Here is a 19,742-nt window from a genome sequence, read left to right on the forward strand (position 1 = left end):
TTTTTTTTTTTGGCGGAACCGGGGATTGAACTCAGGCCTGTGCGCTTGCCAGGGAAGTGCTTATTCCACTGAGCCTTCTCCCTGGCCCCAACATAAGTGAGAGCTTTTCTTTTTTTTTTTTTTGCAGAACTGGGGATTGAACTCAGGCCCTTGCACTTGCCAGACAAGTGCTTATTTTACTGAGCCATCTCTCCAGCCTGATATATATGTTTTAAACTCGTAGGTTGCTTAAAGAAAAAAGATGTGACCAACTATAACTACAAATTCAAAAAAAATCACTGTCTGGCCTTTTACAAAGAAGAAAGATTCACAGATCACTGCAAAAAAAGCATTTTAAAACCGTTATTTTAAAAATATGTATGTTTATACATTGAAAGTACTTGTGATCTTTTTTGAAGATCCTTTTTGGAAAGCTATGGTTAATTTCTATAGAAAAATGGTTAAACAGATTTTTACCTACTTTCACAAAATTCATTGTGCCCTTGAAATCTGTGTAAGATTCTTTGGCTTCAGTTTGAAATGTAAATAACAGAAAGGATACAGCTTTGTTGCCATAATAACTATTAAATCATTATTCCACTTTGGAGTCATAAACATTACTGGGTGTTTTTGTTTTTGTTTTGGTGTAATATCAGAGAGCATCACACTTCTCTAGAAAATCATAAAGACAAATATCTGATAATTAGCAAATATTTTATAGAGTAATTCTAAAATCCCTCCTGCCAAATTACTAACACTGATGTAAAATTTCATACTTTCTATATTTGACTAGGGAAAAATGAGATATTAGAATTGTTTACCTTCAGATGAGTACAATTACAGATAATAGAATGCTAGGACTGTGGGATTATTTAAATTATTTTGGATTTTAAGGTTTAAGAGAGGTACCTAGGTTGCCTCTTCAGTAGATAAGAGCTTTGGAGTAGTGTGAACATTATTTTTCAATGTCACTCACTCAGCACTGCCCTGAGCTAGAGACCTTAAGCAGAAGACATTAATGTTCCTTGTCTCAGTTTGCTTATGAAGATGGGTTGATGAGAACATTGTTATAATTGTAGATAAGTGTCACATGCATGACAGTTATTGAATACATATCCTTTCATAACTGAATATACATTTGTGATTATATTTGAGACATAGCATATATTTTCTAGGTAAAATTTAGTTTTCACAGGCCAGCCAGATAGCCCAGCGGATTAAAGTGCCTGCTTAGGCAGACACAGAGGCCAGGGGTTTGATACCCTGCCTGCTGTACTGGCCTCACCCCCGGGGCACACTGAAATAGTGATTGAGACTTGATATGGTAACATGTGCCTGTAATCCCAGCTCTTGGGAAGCTGAAAACAGGAGAATCACTACAAGTCCAGTCTACATGGTGAGACCTTGTAGACCCTGTCCTGAATACATTTTAAAAAACCAACTAAGTTTTCTCATTTCCAGTGAAAATTACTGGGCCGGCTCAGCATATTAAAGGGCCTATAACCAGGCACAGGGGCCCAAGATTCGATCCCCAGGCCTGCCATGCTGGTCCCACCCCTGGGACATGCTGAGACAGCAATTGAGACTGGGTGTGGTGGTGAGTGCCTGTAATCTCAGCTCTTGGGAGGCTGTGAACAGGTGGATCACTACAAGTCTGATCTAGTAGTGAGACCCTGAACGCCCTGTAGACCCTTCCCTCAAATTAAAAAAAAAAGTAATGAAAATTACTTTAAATGTTCAAGTAGTTAGAAAATAAGTAATATTAAAGTAAAAATCTACTCTAATGCATTTTCTTAAAGGAAACTTAAATTTGGAAACTGTTATTCTATTTTTAAAAAAATTACTATAAGTTGTTATTAATTTATAAAAATTAATATGTGGAGTAGGTACCCTATTCCATATTCCATTTTTAGTATCTTCCCTTCCTCCCCCCTTACTGTACCTTGGACTTTTTGAATGTGTTGGCTTCACTTAACAGGTGCATGGGATTACACTGATGACTAGTGCCAGTAAATTACTTCCTTATTGAGGTATTTCCTCCTCAGTTTCTTAGTAATCTAAATAGTGACACCATAAATATCCTTTTAACTATCTGTTTGAATAAACACTACAGGGTCCTTTTTAGGTATTTTTGTTTGGGTTGTTTATTTATTTATTATTTTTTTACTAGGAATTGAACTCACAATCTCAAGCTTGCCAGGTGGACACTGTGCCACTGAGCTATATCCCTGGCTTGTTTTATACTTGAAGATGCTCAAATAGTATTCAGTAGTTAAAATACTAGAAGTGAAGTGTCTGTTCTCTGTTTTAATTTTGTTCCCATGATATGTGCAGTGTTAAACTTGAGGTCTACACTTAACTCTTCAAACCAACATACATAAGCCTCTACATTGTATATTGAAGAGATGTCATATCCCTGCTGTTCTCCTTTCTTCTTCCCATCCTCTATCTTTTGTAATAAAATGGGATAGGTATATCAGTGTAACATGGACATCTTTCCAGACAGTATTGTGTATCCCGGTCATTCACTCTTTACTATTGGACATGCGATCTGTCTCTGATCTGTGTTCCATCTTTTTCTTCTCAGTCTATTTACACCTTCTGGCTATTCTCATAGTCCCAGCATGTTCTTAACCACAAGGCCTTTGCTACTCCTTTTTCTGTAGCAGTTTTTCCACATGAAAGAAGAAAGGCGCACTCCATCATATTTCAGGTCTCTTAAATATTATCTTTTCATAATTTTTTTTTTTTGCACAGACTTACTAAAATTTGATGTATGTATGTGTATCTGGTGATAAACTTTCACAAAGTTTCACATGGAAATTTATTTATATTTTTATTTGGATCCTGTTCTTAGATACAACTATACTTTGTAGATATCAGTATCTGCTAAATAGTATATCTGGTGTTTGTGCTGTATACTACCAGCCATGTAACTGAAATGAGATGATTTTGAATTCAATCCTTAAAGAACATCTGTAGTTTTTGGATTTCTTAGAATGTATGGAACACATTTTTAACTTTTTTTTTTTTTAAAGGATATAATTGTAAACACAGGTTAATGACATGTAACTCAATACCATTACGCAATCAGTGTTGAAGTACCTACCCCCCATACACAACTCTGTGTATGCACACATACACGCACTGTTAGCCCATTGAGGTCTCAGGCAGTTTGTGGTGGATTTGATGTCTGTCCTGGCATGACTTCCACCAAAAGCATCTAACATTGTTAGTCTAATGCATTCAGGTAAAGATTGACCTGGGTGTCAGTGCACCTGCGTGTTAAGATTTTGGCTATATCTTTAATCTCTTTAAGTTTCTAATATTCTTATCAGTAAAATCAAAGGATTGAAATTATTGGATATATATGGGATTAGCTTTTCTTATCAGTAAAATCAAAGGATTGAAATTATTGGATATATATGGGATTAGCTTTCATGTTTAATATTCCATGGACTAAATGTTTGGAAGTTTTTGTTGTTTCCAACTGTTCATGATGTTCTTTAAATTATCTTTGTTTGAACTTATTAAATGATAAAATGGATAAGATTAACTTATTAAATGATGTTAAGATGGAAAATTATGTTAAATACTAGGCAATTTCAAATTCAACATCATTATCACTAAAAATAGAATTTATAGGAAATTCAGTTGGTAGAAAAAAACACAAACAAGCACAGAATGAAGTTGTTGGGAGAGCTCACTATTATAATGAACGAGATCTAGATCCTATCTTCTCTAAGATACAAGGCTGCTATGGTCTTAGAAAAAATAAAAACGTGTAATAATTTAATATTTAAAAATAGGGGGGCTGGGGAGATGGCTCAGGGGAATAAACGCTTCCCTGGCAAGCACAAGGGCCTGAATTCAATCCCCCGTTCCACAACAACAACAACAACAAAAAAAAAGATCGTACTTTTAATACAGCAGGCCAAACCTTCAGGTAGTTTCTTGCAATATAATTAAAAGCTGTGCCATTTTATCATTAAATAGCTTTATTTCAGTGGATATATGTTAAATGTCAATATGCAGCTGCTTTAATGTCAGGAACTATAGCTGAACAATAGTATTATTTTGTAGCCAGGTGTGGTGATTCACACCTGTAATCCCAGCCCTGGGGAGGCTGAGGCAGGAAGACCTTTGTGAGTTTAAGACCAGCCGGGGCTACAAAGTTAGTTCAAGGCCAGCTTGAATTGTAATAGTGAGACCCTATCTCAAAAAGATGACAATAGTAATAGTAACAGTAATAATAATATTTTCTCACATGGTGCTAAATGCTCTTCATTATGTAATGCACTATGAGGGAGGTGCAGTTATTATCCTTCTTTTGCTTTGGGGGAAACTGAGACTTAAAGACAGCTTGCTCAAGGCTGTGTCAGGGAAATGGCACAGCAGGATTCTAAGCCAATCTGTCTGGCTTCAAGACTCTGCTTTTAGACACTGTTGCATACAGTAGTGTCTAATACACTGCTGCCTACAATAGATATTTTTTTCCTCCAGCAACTCACAGTTTAGTTGAGTGGAGGGAGCCAGACAGGGAGAGATAAAAAGAAATAGCCATGTAAACAAGGTGATTGGTAGTATAATAAAAGTGTATGTAAAGCACTTTTAAAACACACATGGGAAAGCAGTTACTACATGGTGAAAGGAGGGAACAGGTTTCAGGGAAGACATGTCTAAAGTAGAACTTGCAAAGTGAAAAGGAGTTTACTACATGGGGCTATGTTTGGGTCAGAGTTGTAACTAAGTATGTTTATTAGGAGCAGTAAAACAGCATACTAACCATGGTAAGTGTAGAGGAGCTTGGTGTTGTATGATTGTCTTTTTAATGTGATATCAATAGAAATGCTTAAGTAAAATGGAAAATTCAAAATTTAGTTTTTTTTTGTTTTTGTTTTTGTTTTTGTTTTTCCAATGCAGAAAATGAAAAGTGTTTTGAACCACTTGTACTTTGTTTTCTGGCTTATGTGTAAGTTTTATGTTAGTATACCATTGTTTGCATTATACTATATACTGTGAAAGTTATGGCCAATTGAGATTTTATACATCATATTTTAAATGTAGAAGGGGAACTCATTTAAAGAATGAGTGCTGCCTCTGAAGTGTAATAAATATTTGAAAAATGATCACTGTGATTTATGTAGTTTAAATTTAGTTTAGAAGAAGTTAGAATAAGCTTGTGTTTGCTTGTTTCTAACGTGGTAGGGCCAAGAGTGTCAGATTGAAAGGCAAACACCATAGGACCCCAATTGCCTGTATGTAGCTACTTGGTCTACTCTTTTCCATAGGCAGGAAGTATATATAACACACAGTGTTGTGGGTATTCCTGAGCTTAAAGACTGTAGTCTTTGAGTACTGTATCTATTTTTGATGCGTGTCTCCATTGCTAAGTAAACCTATTTGTTGAAGGGATGAGATGACATTAAAGCTGTTAAAGAAGTTTCACTTTAAACATAGGAAGATAGAATGGTAGGGTAGTACATTTTAAGTAGAAAAAAAGCTGTAGATGATTAGTATCAAGACATTGTGACATGTCACCACAGTTTCAGTGAGAGAGCCAATTTGAAAAGACTGGAGCACCAAGTAATGAAGCTTTAATCCAGTGAGCTATCTGGTCGGCCTTGACAGTGTATTTTTGAAAATTGTGAAGAACATAAATTTTAAGTATTACCACAGAAATGTTAACTGTGCAAAATAGTGTGTAAGTTAGTTTAATTTAGCAATTCCATAACATGTACATACATTTTATTTATCATGTGCATGATAAACATATACAACTTTTTATCAATTTTAAAAAATTAAAAGGAAATACTCTTTAAAAAGGAAAGAGATAAATGAGTTAATATGTGTAAACCTCTTCTAATAATGCCCAGCACATAAATGCTAGGTAAATATTTCTATAGGTATATAAAGAAATACAGTTAGGCTTATAGTTGCAGTGATAATAGTCAGTTAATAACTGATTTTGTAGCAAGTCACTTCACTTCTCAGGGCCTTAGTTGCCTTATTGGAAATGAGATTGACTTAGATAATGTCTAAGATTTAAGGGATGTCCTTTCATCTCCCGTTTGTTGACCAATTAATGAAATTCATATGTTTATTCATGTTATAATGTTCTTATTCATATGTATTTTGTTGAGCATCTCACACTCATTTCCATTTGTTAGGACTAGAAGGGTTGCTAAGTCATAGGCTCTACATCTCTTCATGTATTGACTTAATGTATGAAATTCATGTTAATATCCATCATGTGTTAAAAAAAATTTTTTTAGACAAAAATATTTTTCCCCCAAAGCTTTAATGTGTTTCACATATGCCATAAATTGAGGTCTCAGTATATTGGGTATGGAGGAGAGAGCCTATGGTCCTAAATACCAAGCAGACTTTTAGACTGTGTTGACAGATACCTCAAAAGTAATAGAGAAACTTCAAGAGTTCTGTTTCACAAATAACTCTTACATGGCACCTTATAGTTTAAGGTGCTGATTATGAATGAATTAATCTTACTTTATTCTCTCATAGATAGTGAGAGGGGTATATTGTCTCCCCTTGAGTAAGAAATACAAACCACAGGCTTTCTAAAGTGGTGGAGTTGAGTCTTTATATTTGTGTTATTCTACATTTTCTGTTCATTTCACAGTACCCTGTCTCCTTGATAAATTCTAGTCTACCTGTTGCTGAGTATTTCTAGAGATAGAAGGCTTGCTCTGCATTGAGTGGACTCTCCCTTTTTTGTCTAACTCTGATAAAGGTTTTCCTTTTATTGAGCTGAAAACTTGTAACAGATTGAAAACTTAGGCAAGGACACAACAAACTCATCTCAAGTCAAGCAGGGGACCAAGTGATGGAGAGTGAGGAGGGGAGAAGGGAAGGGAAACGTAAAAAAGATTTAAGATGTGTCATGTACATGTATCAACTTCCCACAATGAATGTAATTATTGTATGTCACAAACATGAACTAAAAAAATGAAGATGAAAGTGGACAAATGAGAATAAAAGAATCCAAGTACAGTATACTGCTAAGTGTGGCAGTGCATACCTGTAATCCCAGCACTTGGAAGGCTGAGGCTGGAGGATTGCCCGGAGTTCAAGGCTGGCTTGGGCTCCGTGATGGATTCAAGGCCAGTCTGAACTATGTATTTAGCAAAACCTTGTAACAAAATAAAGCGGATATATAAAGTACATATATTTGCTCCCTAGGATGAATATGAACGTTATGGACTGCAGACATGTATTAATAAAAAAGCTGGGTTTTTTTTGTTTTGTTTTGTTTTGTTTTAAACCAGTAGCTCTAGGGCTGGGGAGATAGTTTAGTGACGTAGGCACCTGCCTGGCAAGCAGTTCCGAGTTTGATCCCTGACACCACATGCCGTGCTGGCCCTGGAAGCCATGGAGTGCCGTGCTTGCCACCGAAACTAAGGCATGGTATTGCACACCTGTAATCCCAGTGCTGGGAAGGCTGGAAACAGGAGGATCATGATGAGTCCAAGCTGCATGGTGAGACCCGGTATCAAATAAATAAATAAATGCCAATAGTTCTAGACCTCAGCATATTTTTTATATTGGGTTTGTTGTAAGCCTTTTTTCTGTAATGATCCCAATGTTTACAACAGTTTTACTGCCGCCATGTGATGGAGATGTCACCAGCTGGCATTCAGGGTGTTTTGTAGAGAAATCTTGAAATGACATTGTAGAATGAAAACATATTTTAGATGAAAAGATTCTCCCCAATCCACATATGAAAGGTTTGGCTTCTCTTATAGGTGAAAAATTAAATAATTTAAATATAGGTTTTAAATTTTACTAAAGTAACACACATTTTAAAATTGAAAATTTCCTTTCAACTTTTATTAAAGTATAACTTACTATCTGAAAGTATACTCGTTATAAAGTTCAGCTCAATGAATTTTGACCAAGGGAATAGACCTATGAAACTAGCAATCAGAACAAGCAGTAGAATGTTAGCAGCAACCATAAAGCTCCTCATAAGCTACCCCATCACCTCTGCCTAAAAGTAGTTACTCTTTTGACTTTAAGCATTGTGGCTGTTTGGTTTTTTTCAATTTTAGCCTATTTTTAAGCTTTATGTGTATTAAATCACACTGTACTCTTTAATTTCTTTGGCTCTACAATATATAAGATTAATCCATATTGTTAACTTATGTATACAGAGGTAGTTTCTTTTTATTTACTGTATTTTTAGTATTGCACTGTGAATTACAAAATCTCAAGGTAACCATTCCACCAGTGATGGGCTGTTGGATAGTGTTGTGTTTTTTTTTTGTTTGTTTGTTTCTTTTGTGTATTTGGTACAGGATCTCCCTGTGCAGCTCAGACTTGTAGAGATCCTCTTGTTTTCAGTTTCCCTAGCACTGGGATTACAGGCATGCACCACCACATGCAGACGCACTTACAGGCTTAACGCGCCCCAGGGGTGGGGGGGGACGACATGCATGCAGGACCAGGGATCAAACCCTGGTCCCTGTGCTTGCTAAATAAAGCATGCATTTATTCTGCTGAGCTGTCTCGCTAGCCCTGATATTGTTGAATGAATATTCGTACATACTTATTTTTTTCTTAGTTACTATAATAATTCTAGTTACAGCAAATAATCTATTTCAACTTTTCATTGGGTGAGGAGTAACAGCAATTATATGATTTCTACTAATTGGTTGATAATATGGGTGATCAGATGCCAATACAGCAGCAATGCAAGCAGTATTATATAATTGAATTGGAGATATTGATTACATTTATATCATGATTTCTTTTCCATTCCAATTCATGAGATTTACAACAAATCTTTATTACCTAAGACAAAGTCAATATTATCCCAATGTTAAGATTATTATTGGCAGCAACTGGTAAATCAGCTCAATTCAGCCTCCATCCTTGATTACCTTCATCAATAGAAGGTCCTACCCCAGGATCATTATTACTTCATTCAAGTATTATAGTAGATAAGTGTTTGAACTTTTCTGTACATTTGTATTGCCTAGGACTAGGAGGATTGCTAAGTCAGTCTTTGCATCTCTTCAGATTTAGTAGATATTGACATGTATTTTCAAAGTGCAATAGTTATGGTAGTTTATACCAGCTGTTTCACATAATCTCCAGTATTTTATATTGTCAGATTGGATGCTGCCATCAGTTAACTGTGCTAGTTGCTGTTCTATGTTGCTGATCCTAGTTAGCTGCTGATCCCTGGAGCATTTCATGGCTAACAGTCCTTAGTGTTTATTGCTTTTTCTTCAAAAGCAACTCCCATGTCCACACTGTTCAGGATAAGAGCAGATTCACAGGATCTTTTGTGCCATTATCCCTAGTGATCCATTAGCAAAATTTTTGCTTCCTGTTCCTATGACCTTAAACAGTGACCAGAACACTGCTGGCTTAGAAGTCTTAGTTCCAGAGGGGGAAGGCTTGTACCAGGAAGCATAACAATGATACTACTGAATTAGAACCTAAGACTTCCCCCTGGTCATTTTGATCTCCTCGTGCTTCTGAGGAAACAAGCCAAAATGGGAATCACGGTGATGTCAGGGGTGATTGACCCAAAATATCAAGGGAATATTGAACTACTACTCCACAGTGGAGGAAAGGAAGAATATATGTGGAATACAAGAGATCCCTCAGGGTTCCTCTTAGTATTATCATGCACTGTTATTAAAGTCAGTGGGAAACTCTAACAACCCAATCCAGGGAGAAAGACAAATGGTCCAGAGCTTTCAAAAATGATGAAGGTATGGATCACTCCACCAGGGAAAGAACTGCTGAAAGTCAAGGGATTGCAGGATGGGTAATGGAAAAAGGTAGTTCTGAGTACCAGAAACCTTGTGATCGGCTAGGGAAAAGAAAATTATAATTGTACTATTTCTCTCCTAATGCTTGTAATGTAATATAATGTTGATATACTTAATATTGATCCTTAAGGATTGTTAAACCTGTGTTATAATGTTCAAGTTATGAAATTATAAAAGTAACCATCATCCAAAGAAAACTTACCTTCTACTCTCAGAAGGGAATTAGTACTTTCCATTTGACACAGGACAGTTTATAATGTGTGAGTATATCTTTGTGTCTGAAGACTGGTTTAAAGAAATGTGTCTTGGGGCTGGGGATTTGGCTCAGTGGTAGAATGCTTGCCTAGCAAGCTGGAAGCCCTGGGTTCGGTCCTTGGCACCAAAAACAAAACATAAACCTCCCCTAAAAAACAGTTCAACCAAAAAAATACGGTAAAATAAAAAAAAAAGACCAAAAACAAACAAGGCAACTGCATAAAGAAATGTGTCTGGCTGTCAAGTTGACAAGGGGAGGGTTGTGTTTTATTAATTGTGTCAACTTGAGAGGTTCAAAAGCTGAACTAAATCAGCTCAGCTCTTCTACACCCTAGGATGTTGAGAACCCACCTTAGGGTGGCAAGTCTCCACCCTAGGGTATAAAGGACCTACCCTCAGGTGGCTTCTTGCCTGGATGGCATAAAGGGAAAGATGAGGAAGGATGCACTCACTTCTGCTCTTCAGAGGAGATCCAGTCTTTCTTTTCAACTTGGTCATCATTTCCTGGCTTCTAGTGCAGACTCTTTAGCTTCCGACTTGGATCCTTCAACCTTCCAGCATAGACTCTTCAGCCTAGGGATAATGGTGAGTGCTACCATTCTCACTTCCACCCCTGATTCCTGGACCTGTGAATTTTAGCTATTGGAGACACCATACCATACAGTGGATGCTGAATCAAAGCACATATAGCCTTTCGAAGTACCTTACCCTAGCCCTGCAAGTTATTGCCACCTACCCTGCACTGTAACAGTGTCTTCAAAACACTATTCCACCTTTCTGGATGGTTAGGAATATAGTAAGATCAGTAGATTCCATGAGCATGAGCTCATTGCCTTACTTTTTTTGGCTGTAAAATGTGTTCCTTGGTCAGAGGCAAAGCTGTGTGGAATTCCATGATGGTGGAGAAGACATTCTGTGAGTCCACGAGTGGTAGTTTTGGCAGAAGGATTACATACAGCAAAAGAAAATCCATATCCAGAATGTGTATCCATGACAATGAGGACAAAGCACAGTCTCTTCCATGATAGAAGTGGTCCAAAATAAACAATCTGCCACCAGGTCACGAGTTGATCACTGGGGAATGATGTCATTTTGGGGGTTCAGTGTTGGTCTCTGATGCTGCCATATTTAGCATTCAGCAATGACTGTGGCCAGACCAGCCTTTGTGAGTGGGAGTCCATGTTGCTGAGCCCATAGATAACCTCCATCACCCCCACAATAACCACTCTGTTCATGAGCCCATTAGACAGTGACGGGTGACTGAATAAGCCCCTGTCCTTCAGAGATGTTCCATAAAGGGGCTATAATGCTGCAGTTACCCACTTATGAGTGGTGCCTATATAAGTGCAGAGCCATCCATAAACCTGGCCCTAGCCTTCTCTTCCCCTGACAGCCAATCATATATACCCCACACAGCCATCGGTTCATGCAAGGAAACAGGCAGTATAGCAGGCATAGGAGCCAGAGGTATCTGGACAACTTCCTCATATAATTTACTTGCATCCTCTGGACCTGGCCCTGGCTCAATTACAAATATACCATTTACATTTAATGATAGACTGTTGCTGTGCATGTCCAGCCTTATGACTCAGATTAGATAATACCAGGCCATGGTAGGCAGCTCAAGTTGCATAGTGACCTGGTGTTCCATGGTCATGCATTTAGCTTTCACTAAGGCCCAGTAAAAGGCCAAGAGCTGTTTTTCAAAGGGAGAATAGTTATCTGCAGATGATGGTAGAGTCTTGCTCCAAAATCTAAAGGCCTCCTCCGCAGTTCACCTATGGGGGCTGCTAGAGACTCCAGACAGCATCTCTATTCACCACTGACACTTCAGATACCATTGAATCTTCTGGATCATACTGCCCTAGTGGGAGAGTAACTTGCACAGCAGCCTGGAGCTATTGCAGATTCTTTCTTGTTTTGGTCCCTACTTGTTATGGTTTATGTCTAGCTGTCCCCCCCCCAATGCCTCATGCAGTGATGGGGCAGCAAACTTCTAGAGCTTTTGATTAATTTATGATGTCATGCTACGATTATGGGAATGAGTGCTGCTAGAATTATGGATATAAGTGCTACACTTGCCCTGGGACAGATAGTCTGAATGTAATATAAGGAAGGGAAAGAGGCTTGCTCACTGCTGCCACTACTCCCTTTTTGCTCTTGCAATTTTGCTGTTTTCCAATGCCACAAAGTGTTGCCTTCTGCCTCTGTGCCTTGGAGCCAGCTGATTATGGACTGAAAACTCCACAAACTATGAACCAAATAAACCTTTCCTTCCTTAATTCTGGGTGTCGGGTATTTTGTCCCAACAACAAGAGAAAAGTAACCAAGACACTACTCAAAACTAACAACTTTCCAATCAGAGTAAGAGACCTAAGTAAGGAATGTGTTGCCTCAAGAATCCAAATAGGCCCAGTAGGCATACCTCTTTTTTGGTTGTAGGAGAAGCCAGATACAGCAACTTATCTTTTACCTTAGTAGGAGTGTCTTTATATGCCCCACACCACTGGACTTGCAGACATTTTATTGAAGTGGAAAGACCTTAAATTTTTGTTGGATTTAGTTCTCATCCTCTCTAGCTCTCAAATGCTGTACTAATACATCCAGAATGGTTGCTACCTATTGCTCACTTGACCCAATCAGCATAACATCATAAATGTAATGGACTACTGTTGTTTAGTGTATTCATTTTAAATGGAATATATTTAAGTTATACTTGACAAGAAAAGTTGATTCTTACAGCAGCTAAATAACTTGATTAAAATCATTGTCTAGTATATGTAGTGATATTCATAATTTTTATAGAGTGACAGTTATGTTCTTCAGGCTTGTGCGTTTAAAGCACTAATCTATGGCATTGTGTTAATATTATAAATATAGTTTCTATTTTTTTGTTTTTTGTTTAACTTCAGAAATTTGATGCCAGTATGTCTGAATCAAATGACTACAATTGCAGATTAATGTAGTAGTTGGGAGAAACTGAAGGGGCTTTCTACTTTTCTATTTCAGAAACAGGAGAAAGCACTGAGCATTATCTGTATCTACTCTGTTCCCTCTATTTTCTTTAATCTTATTTACTGAGAAACCATAAAATACTTGAGCCTGAGGTCAGGTATTGAGGGTGCAGAGAATTATGAGACTGAGTCATAGGGGAAATTTTAAGGTATAAATGCATACCATTTTAAATGACTGTAGGACAGGAATAGAGTCCAGCAGATGTTATCAGCTGTAATCTAGGACCTGAAGCTAAGTATTAAAAAGAGAGTTGGAGTTGGACAAGCTTTGTGATATAGGGGAAATCTCTAGTACCAAAGGTACAAAAATGACTAGAAAATAAGAAGTGATCCTTCTGCCTCGGCCTCCTAAGTAACTGGGACTGTAGGCATATGACATACCTGACCATTTCTTTTATTTATGATCAGTAAGAAGACATTAATTTGTTTTGAGTGGGCAGATATTATGGCTGGTGACTGTATAGGTGAACTGAAAACTACAGGACATAAAGTCCAATTTTCTCTTGTTTTCTTTGCTTTCTTTTTTTAAATTAATTTTATTGAGATAGAAGTAGCAATGAGACAGTTTCAAAACAGATTAGTAGGACAGTTACAATAATTAATACATTGCATATTGTTGTCTTATAGTGGTTATTCATAGTGCAAGATGCAGACATGATATCCTGTCCAAACACTATTAGTACAAATCTTTCTTCTCATTGAATTAAGAGAAAGTAGCTGTATATCTGTCCTGTTTTGTATATACAGATACAAAATGGTCCTTCTTTTATATCCCCTTTTTTTGTTTAGTTTTGTCAGAGATGGGTATTCCATTGCCATTTAAGTATTGTAGGTGTGTGATTCTTTGCTTTCATGGCAGAATATGAGTCATGTTCAAATTGAAAATTTTTTAAAGCCTACAATTTATAATCTAGCAAAGCATTTCCATAAAGTCAAAGGTACTTATGTTGAGCACAAAGTGCTCAAATAATTCATAACTATGTAGTTTGGGCTTTGATGTCAGCAGACTAGCTTAAATTCTGATTTTGCCATTCAGCTGCCTTAAGGTTGAACAAGTTCTTATGCCTTTCTAATCTTTATTCTGTCTGTACAGAGGAGCTAGCAGTATTACTACCTCAAGGGTATAAGCATTATATATTTGAACAATAATACATGTGAAACATTAGCAACTGCCTGACAAATAGTAAACGTCTATGATGAATACTTTTGCTGCCATTAATTATTATTGATATTATTATTACCTTATACTAATATTACTGTATTGTTTCCATGGAACTCTGAATTTTGTTCTTGTACTGTAGGAAAACTCTTTCCACTTGATCCAGAGACCCTCTCTCCTCCACCTAAGGCTTGGGCCTGCGCCCGTGCAATAGCTCAGCAGACTGAGTCCCTGCTTAGGTAAGCTCAGGGACCAGAGTTTGATCTCTGGCACCACAAGCTGGCTGAGTAGGACACTGAATCCGGGCGTGGTGGTGCATCCCTATAATCCCAGCGCTAGGGAGGCAGAAAATGGAAGGATCACTAAGAGTCTGTGCTGAGTAATGAGACCCTGTACCACATACATAAATTTAAAAATTAATTAATTAAGAATAAATCTTATGGTTCAGTGGAATGAGCACTTCCCTGATAAGCACAAGGGCCTGAGCTCAATCCCCGGGTTCGCAGAAAAAAAAAAAGGAATAAATCTTGAGCCTGCTGGCTGGTTGGATATTTCCCTTTGTTCTGTGTCCTGTCTTGTCAACGAGGGCATAAAAAAATCCAAGACAGCTGAGTGCTGCAGAGAACGTACCACTTGCTACCAGTTGCAGAGAAGTGTAATAAGCTTTGATTTTGTAGACCGCACACAGTATTAGGTGTTTTATTTTGCTTAAAAAAAAAAATACAGGTTTTATTATGCTTTAAACTGTGGTGTTGATTCATAAAAGTTATGTTTACCTTTTCTTTTATCAGGTTTAAGCCATTTTTTCCATACCAAACATTGCAAGGATTTGAAGAAGATGAAGAGCATATTCACATACAACATTGGGCACTTACTGAAGGCCGTCTTAAAGTTACATTGTTGGAATGCAGCAGGTATGTTCTTTTTGTCATGACTACTGTATGAGAAGGAATGGTGAAAATTACTTATGCAGTATTTGTGTTTATTCCCCTTTGTGTTAATTCTTTGATCATAAATTAATAAAAGTGGTCATTTCTAACATAAAAATATGAACCATATTTTAGAAAACACTAATGGAGGCAACATTTACATAATAGTAATTCTCAAACTTTTTAAGTGTATAATGCTGTTTTTTGGTTTTTTTTTTTTTTTTTTAATGTATTTGGTACAGGGTGTTACTATGCAACTCCAACTCCTAGTGATCCACCTGTTTTCAGCCTCCCAAGCCCTGGGATTACAGGCGTGTACCACCACACCTGGTCTTGGTGGCCAGCTCAGTGCACCTGGTGGGGGTGGGTCCAGCACAGTATGTGATCCTGGGGATCAAACCCCAGTCCCTGTGCTTGCCTAAGCAGGCGCTTAGTCTGCTAAGCTGCCTTGCTGGCCCCGATGTTATACTTTTAACTTACTCTAACTATTGACTTATTCCTAGGATAGCAGGGGTTTTTTTTTGGGGGGGGGTGTTGATTTTTTTTTTTTTTTTTTTTTTTTTTTTTTTTTGACATGGTCTCACTGTATAGTACAGGCCGGCCTGGAACTTGAACTCACTGTATAGCACAGCCTAGCCTTGAATTCGTGGCAGCTCTCCTATCTCAGCCGTGTGAGTGCTGGGATTATAGGTGTGCTCATCATGCCCAAACCTGCCATAATAGTTTTGAGAATTGTTATACTCAGAAAATTTGCTCACCCAATTTTGAACCCCTGTATGTTCAGAAGTAATTTGCCTCATCTCTTCATTTCCCCTCCACAGCACTCTAAGCTGTCTTCATAGCTCACTGAAACTTCTAAACTGTAGTAGCTTTCTTACTAACACTCTAGTTTCTAGTATGATAGTCAGTGATCTTTTCAAAATAGGAATGCAATTTGTTAGTCTGCTACTTAAAAGTCTTTAATAGTTTCACCACTGCTTTTAGAATCCAAATGCCTCAATTACAAATCTCATTCTTTCTCATCATCATGTGCTCAAAATTTTGTTCATATTGCTTTAGCCACATAGACCTTACTAAGAGATTGAGAGATTTTTTTTTTTCTCTAAAGATCCAGATAGTAAATATATTAGGCTGTACAATTTAATGGTCTTTGTTGTAGTTACTCAGCTCTGCAATATAGTGCAAAAGCAGTCAGACAATATGTAAAGAATGGGAGTGACAGGCAATAAACTTTATGTATAAATTTCATAATTTTCATGTGGTCGTGAAGTGTTCTTTTGATTGTTTTCCAACCATTTAAAAACATAAAAACCACTACTAGCCGATAGGCCATACAAAATAAGCAATGAAATGGGTTTGGACCACAGGCTATAGTTTGCATGGTATTCCCTACTTAGATATTTTAAAGTACCAGCTCTTTTTTTTTTCTTTTTGTGGAACCAGGGATTGAACTCAGGCCCTTATGCTTGCCAGGCAAGTGCTTATTCTATTGCACTGTCTCCCTGGCCCCCAAACTTCTCCCTGGCCCCCAAACTTTATTGGCTGTCCACAGTTTTCCTGGCCTACCTCATTTTCTGTTTCTTGAACAGGCTTTCCTGGTTTGGCTCAAAAACTACTTCTTGCTAATCCTGATTTCTCTCTTAATCATATGAAGTATAAATCTTTATGCTAGATTTCTGTGATACTATTTGTATCCGTTACCACTTTTTTTTTTTTTTTTTTTTTTTTTTTTTTCAGAACTGGGGATTGAACTCAGGACCTTGTGCTTGCCAGGCAAGCGCTTATTCTACTGAGCTATCTCCCCAGCTCCTCACTTAACACTTTTGATTTTTACTTCCAACCTATAATAAGATAATACTTGGCTATTACCAAGGTTATATTTAGGTCTTGAGTGAATCAGTATTGTACATCATTGTCAGAAATCCTAGCTAATAATTTTTTTATCAAAATGAATGTGTATATTTTATAATGGTTTCTTTTTTTTAACCTGTTAAAATAGATGCAATAGGTCCTATGCTCAGTATTTACAAAAACTAGTTATTTACCTTCGTGGTGCTGGTGAGGTTAAGCATTGATTAAATGGATGTTAGCTTGTAGCTATTTGACTATTAGTTTTAGTATTACTTTTGCTCACCATTCCGTTTATCTGTAATATTCACTGCTCACTTCAAGGAATACTGTTGAATTTTTTTGTGATTATGTCACCTGGTCAAGAAATAAAGACAAGAGACTGGGTGTGGTGGCACGCACCTATAATCCCAGCTCTTGGAAGGCTGAAAACAGGTGGATCACTGAGTCTGATCTAGTAGTGAGACCCTGAACACCCTGTAGACGCTTCTCTAAAATACCAGAAAATAAAAATAAAAATAAAGATGGGCCAGCAAGATAGCTCAGGGGTCTAAAGGGCCTACTTAGGCAAGCTTAGGCAGGCATGCAGGGACTGTGGTTCAATCCCTGGCACCACATGCCATGCCAGCCCCCCCTTCCCCCCAGGGCAGGCTGAGCCAGCCACGAAAGAAAGAAAGAAAGAAAGAAAGAAAGAAAGAAAGAAAGAAAGAAAGAGAAAAAAAGAAAGAAGACAAGTAGTGTTTGAAAGTACATGAGTTGAAGGTGAAAGCATGAAAAATACCATCTTTTATCAGTATGGTTTTACAGTGGTTCTTACATTATTCCATTAGTATTATGTACTTACATTTATCTCGTTTCAATTATGTATCCAAAACCACCACTGAGATACATTATGTGCTGGGCATTCATGTTTTGTGTGCCTTTCTATAGCTCCAATCGTAGATTGATTGATTGATTGATTGATTGATTTGTATTTAGTACAGGATCTACAGGGTCTCACTACACAGCTTGGACTCATAGGGATCCTCCTGTTTTCAGCCTCCCAAGATCTGGAATTACAGGCACGTATGTGCCATTGCTGTCTCAATATGCCCTGGGGGCGGGGCCTGCATTGCAAGCTGGGTATCGAACTCCTAGCCCCTGTGTCTGCCTAAGCAGGCATTTGAATCCACTGAGATATCTGGCCAGCCCCACTCCACTAGATTTTTACTAGCGCTTTCTCCAGAATCAGTGATCATTTCTTTCGTTAGGCTCATTGTCCGATTATGTACTTTTAAATTCACCAGGCACCTTACTGAACTTTTTCTTCTATTGATACCTTTTCAGACCTTTCTGTTGTGTGGATTATGATTTCCTCCCCCGTCATTTTCCCCTGAAGTGGTTTTGTGGGAGTTAGGAACTTTAGGAGGCATTTTGTTACCTTGTCTTTGCACTTTTCTATTTTTTTTTTTTTCTTTATACTTCAGTCCAGTACCAAGTTCTTTGCAAGTAAGTTGCAGTATTGTTTATGATCCTGAGGCAATCCAGATATTGGCAAACAGAAAAAAACAGTTAACAGCAACCACTGTGACACCTTAGCTCTAGTATAAAGTCAAGAACAATAATAGCAGCATCAAATATCAACTGGATACTGACAGATCCCAAAATCCCCTCATAAACTGCCCTTTAGCAAAGAGGTCTATGATTTTAGTAAAAATATTTAGTCCACCCAAATATTGATCTATAATAATTCAGACCATTAATTTCTGCTGAATGTATGTAACAATGCAAGAGCTCAAGCATGCTACTGGACTAGACACCATATATTTCAGTTCCACCCCCACTGAAGATTATCCACCAAATCTGGCCTCCCATCATGGTATACAGGGCCCATGTATACCCATGTATGCCTTAGCCTCCCAGGGGATTCCAGGAGATCCCTGTGTCATGCAAGGGAGGGGAAATGTCCTTGGATCCTCTGTGCTTCTGCATTCCTTGGAGGTATATTACCTGAAGATCTTTGTAGGCACTATCTTTATGAACTTGATCACATAAAGGTTTCCCCTGTTCTGGTGCATTACTTCTTTTTACACAGTTTAATTAAACTGGGTCTAGCTAGCTAGTCCATCCTTAATTTTCTTTTTTTTTTTTTTTTTTTTTCATTGCACTTTTATTTGAATGCTAGTATTTGGGACAATTGTCCAAAAGGGCCGATATTTCCCAATTCAATTTTGAGATAATAAAACAAGCAACAAAACAGTGTTTGGGATTTCAGTTTCTCACCCTTGTCATGAAGACCCACTGCCTCCCATCATCAATATTTATTGAGCATTTACAGTGTACTAGGCACAATAGAACATACAGAAAACATTGTCCCTGCTCATGAGGAGCTTACATTCTAAAAGGAAAAAAAAAATACACCTCTTTTAAAATGGCAATTTTGTTTGGTGTTTTCTGTAAAGAACTGAGGAAGTATTCTGCAGGGTGAGCTTTGGGTATAACTTAGCCCCATCATTATTTAGAGAAGAGAGAAAGAGAAAAGGATTTTAAAAGCAGACAACAACAGACTGTTCGGGATAGGACAGGGTACAGGGAGATAAACACGCTTTCCTCAGCTAAGGAGAGACGTGCCGCAGTGAAGAGGATGGAGGAAGCAGTTCGTGGGATGCAAGCAGAGGAAGCAGGTATCTTAGACATCGAGTGGAGCCAGAAAGATCATGCGGCCTTTTCCCAAGCACGTGGCCACCAAATAGGAATGGCTGGTGACAAGACA

At 37.7% G+C, this 19,742-nt stretch overlaps 1 protein-coding gene across 1 annotated transcript in view; it reads left to right on the top strand.

The window, feature by feature from the left end:
- Window positions 1-19,742, top strand: part of Pdzd8 (PDZ domain containing 8) — a 104,322-nt gene that overhangs the window by 11,074 nt on the left and 73,506 nt on the right. The window contains exon 2 of the mRNA XM_004625643.2: window positions 15,005-15,127. Within this exon, the coding sequence (XP_004625700.1) occupies window positions 15,005-15,127 (123 nt within the window). The remainder of the gene's footprint in view (window positions 1-15,004; window positions 15,128-19,742) is intronic.

The sequence above is a fragment of the Octodon degus genome, unplaced genomic scaffold (assembly GCF_000260255.1).
Source record: "Octodon degus isolate 3935 unplaced genomic scaffold, OctDeg1.0 scaffold00010, whole genome shotgun sequence".
In the NCBI taxonomy this organism is placed as follows: Eukaryota; Metazoa; Chordata; class Mammalia; order Rodentia; family Octodontidae; genus Octodon; species Octodon degus.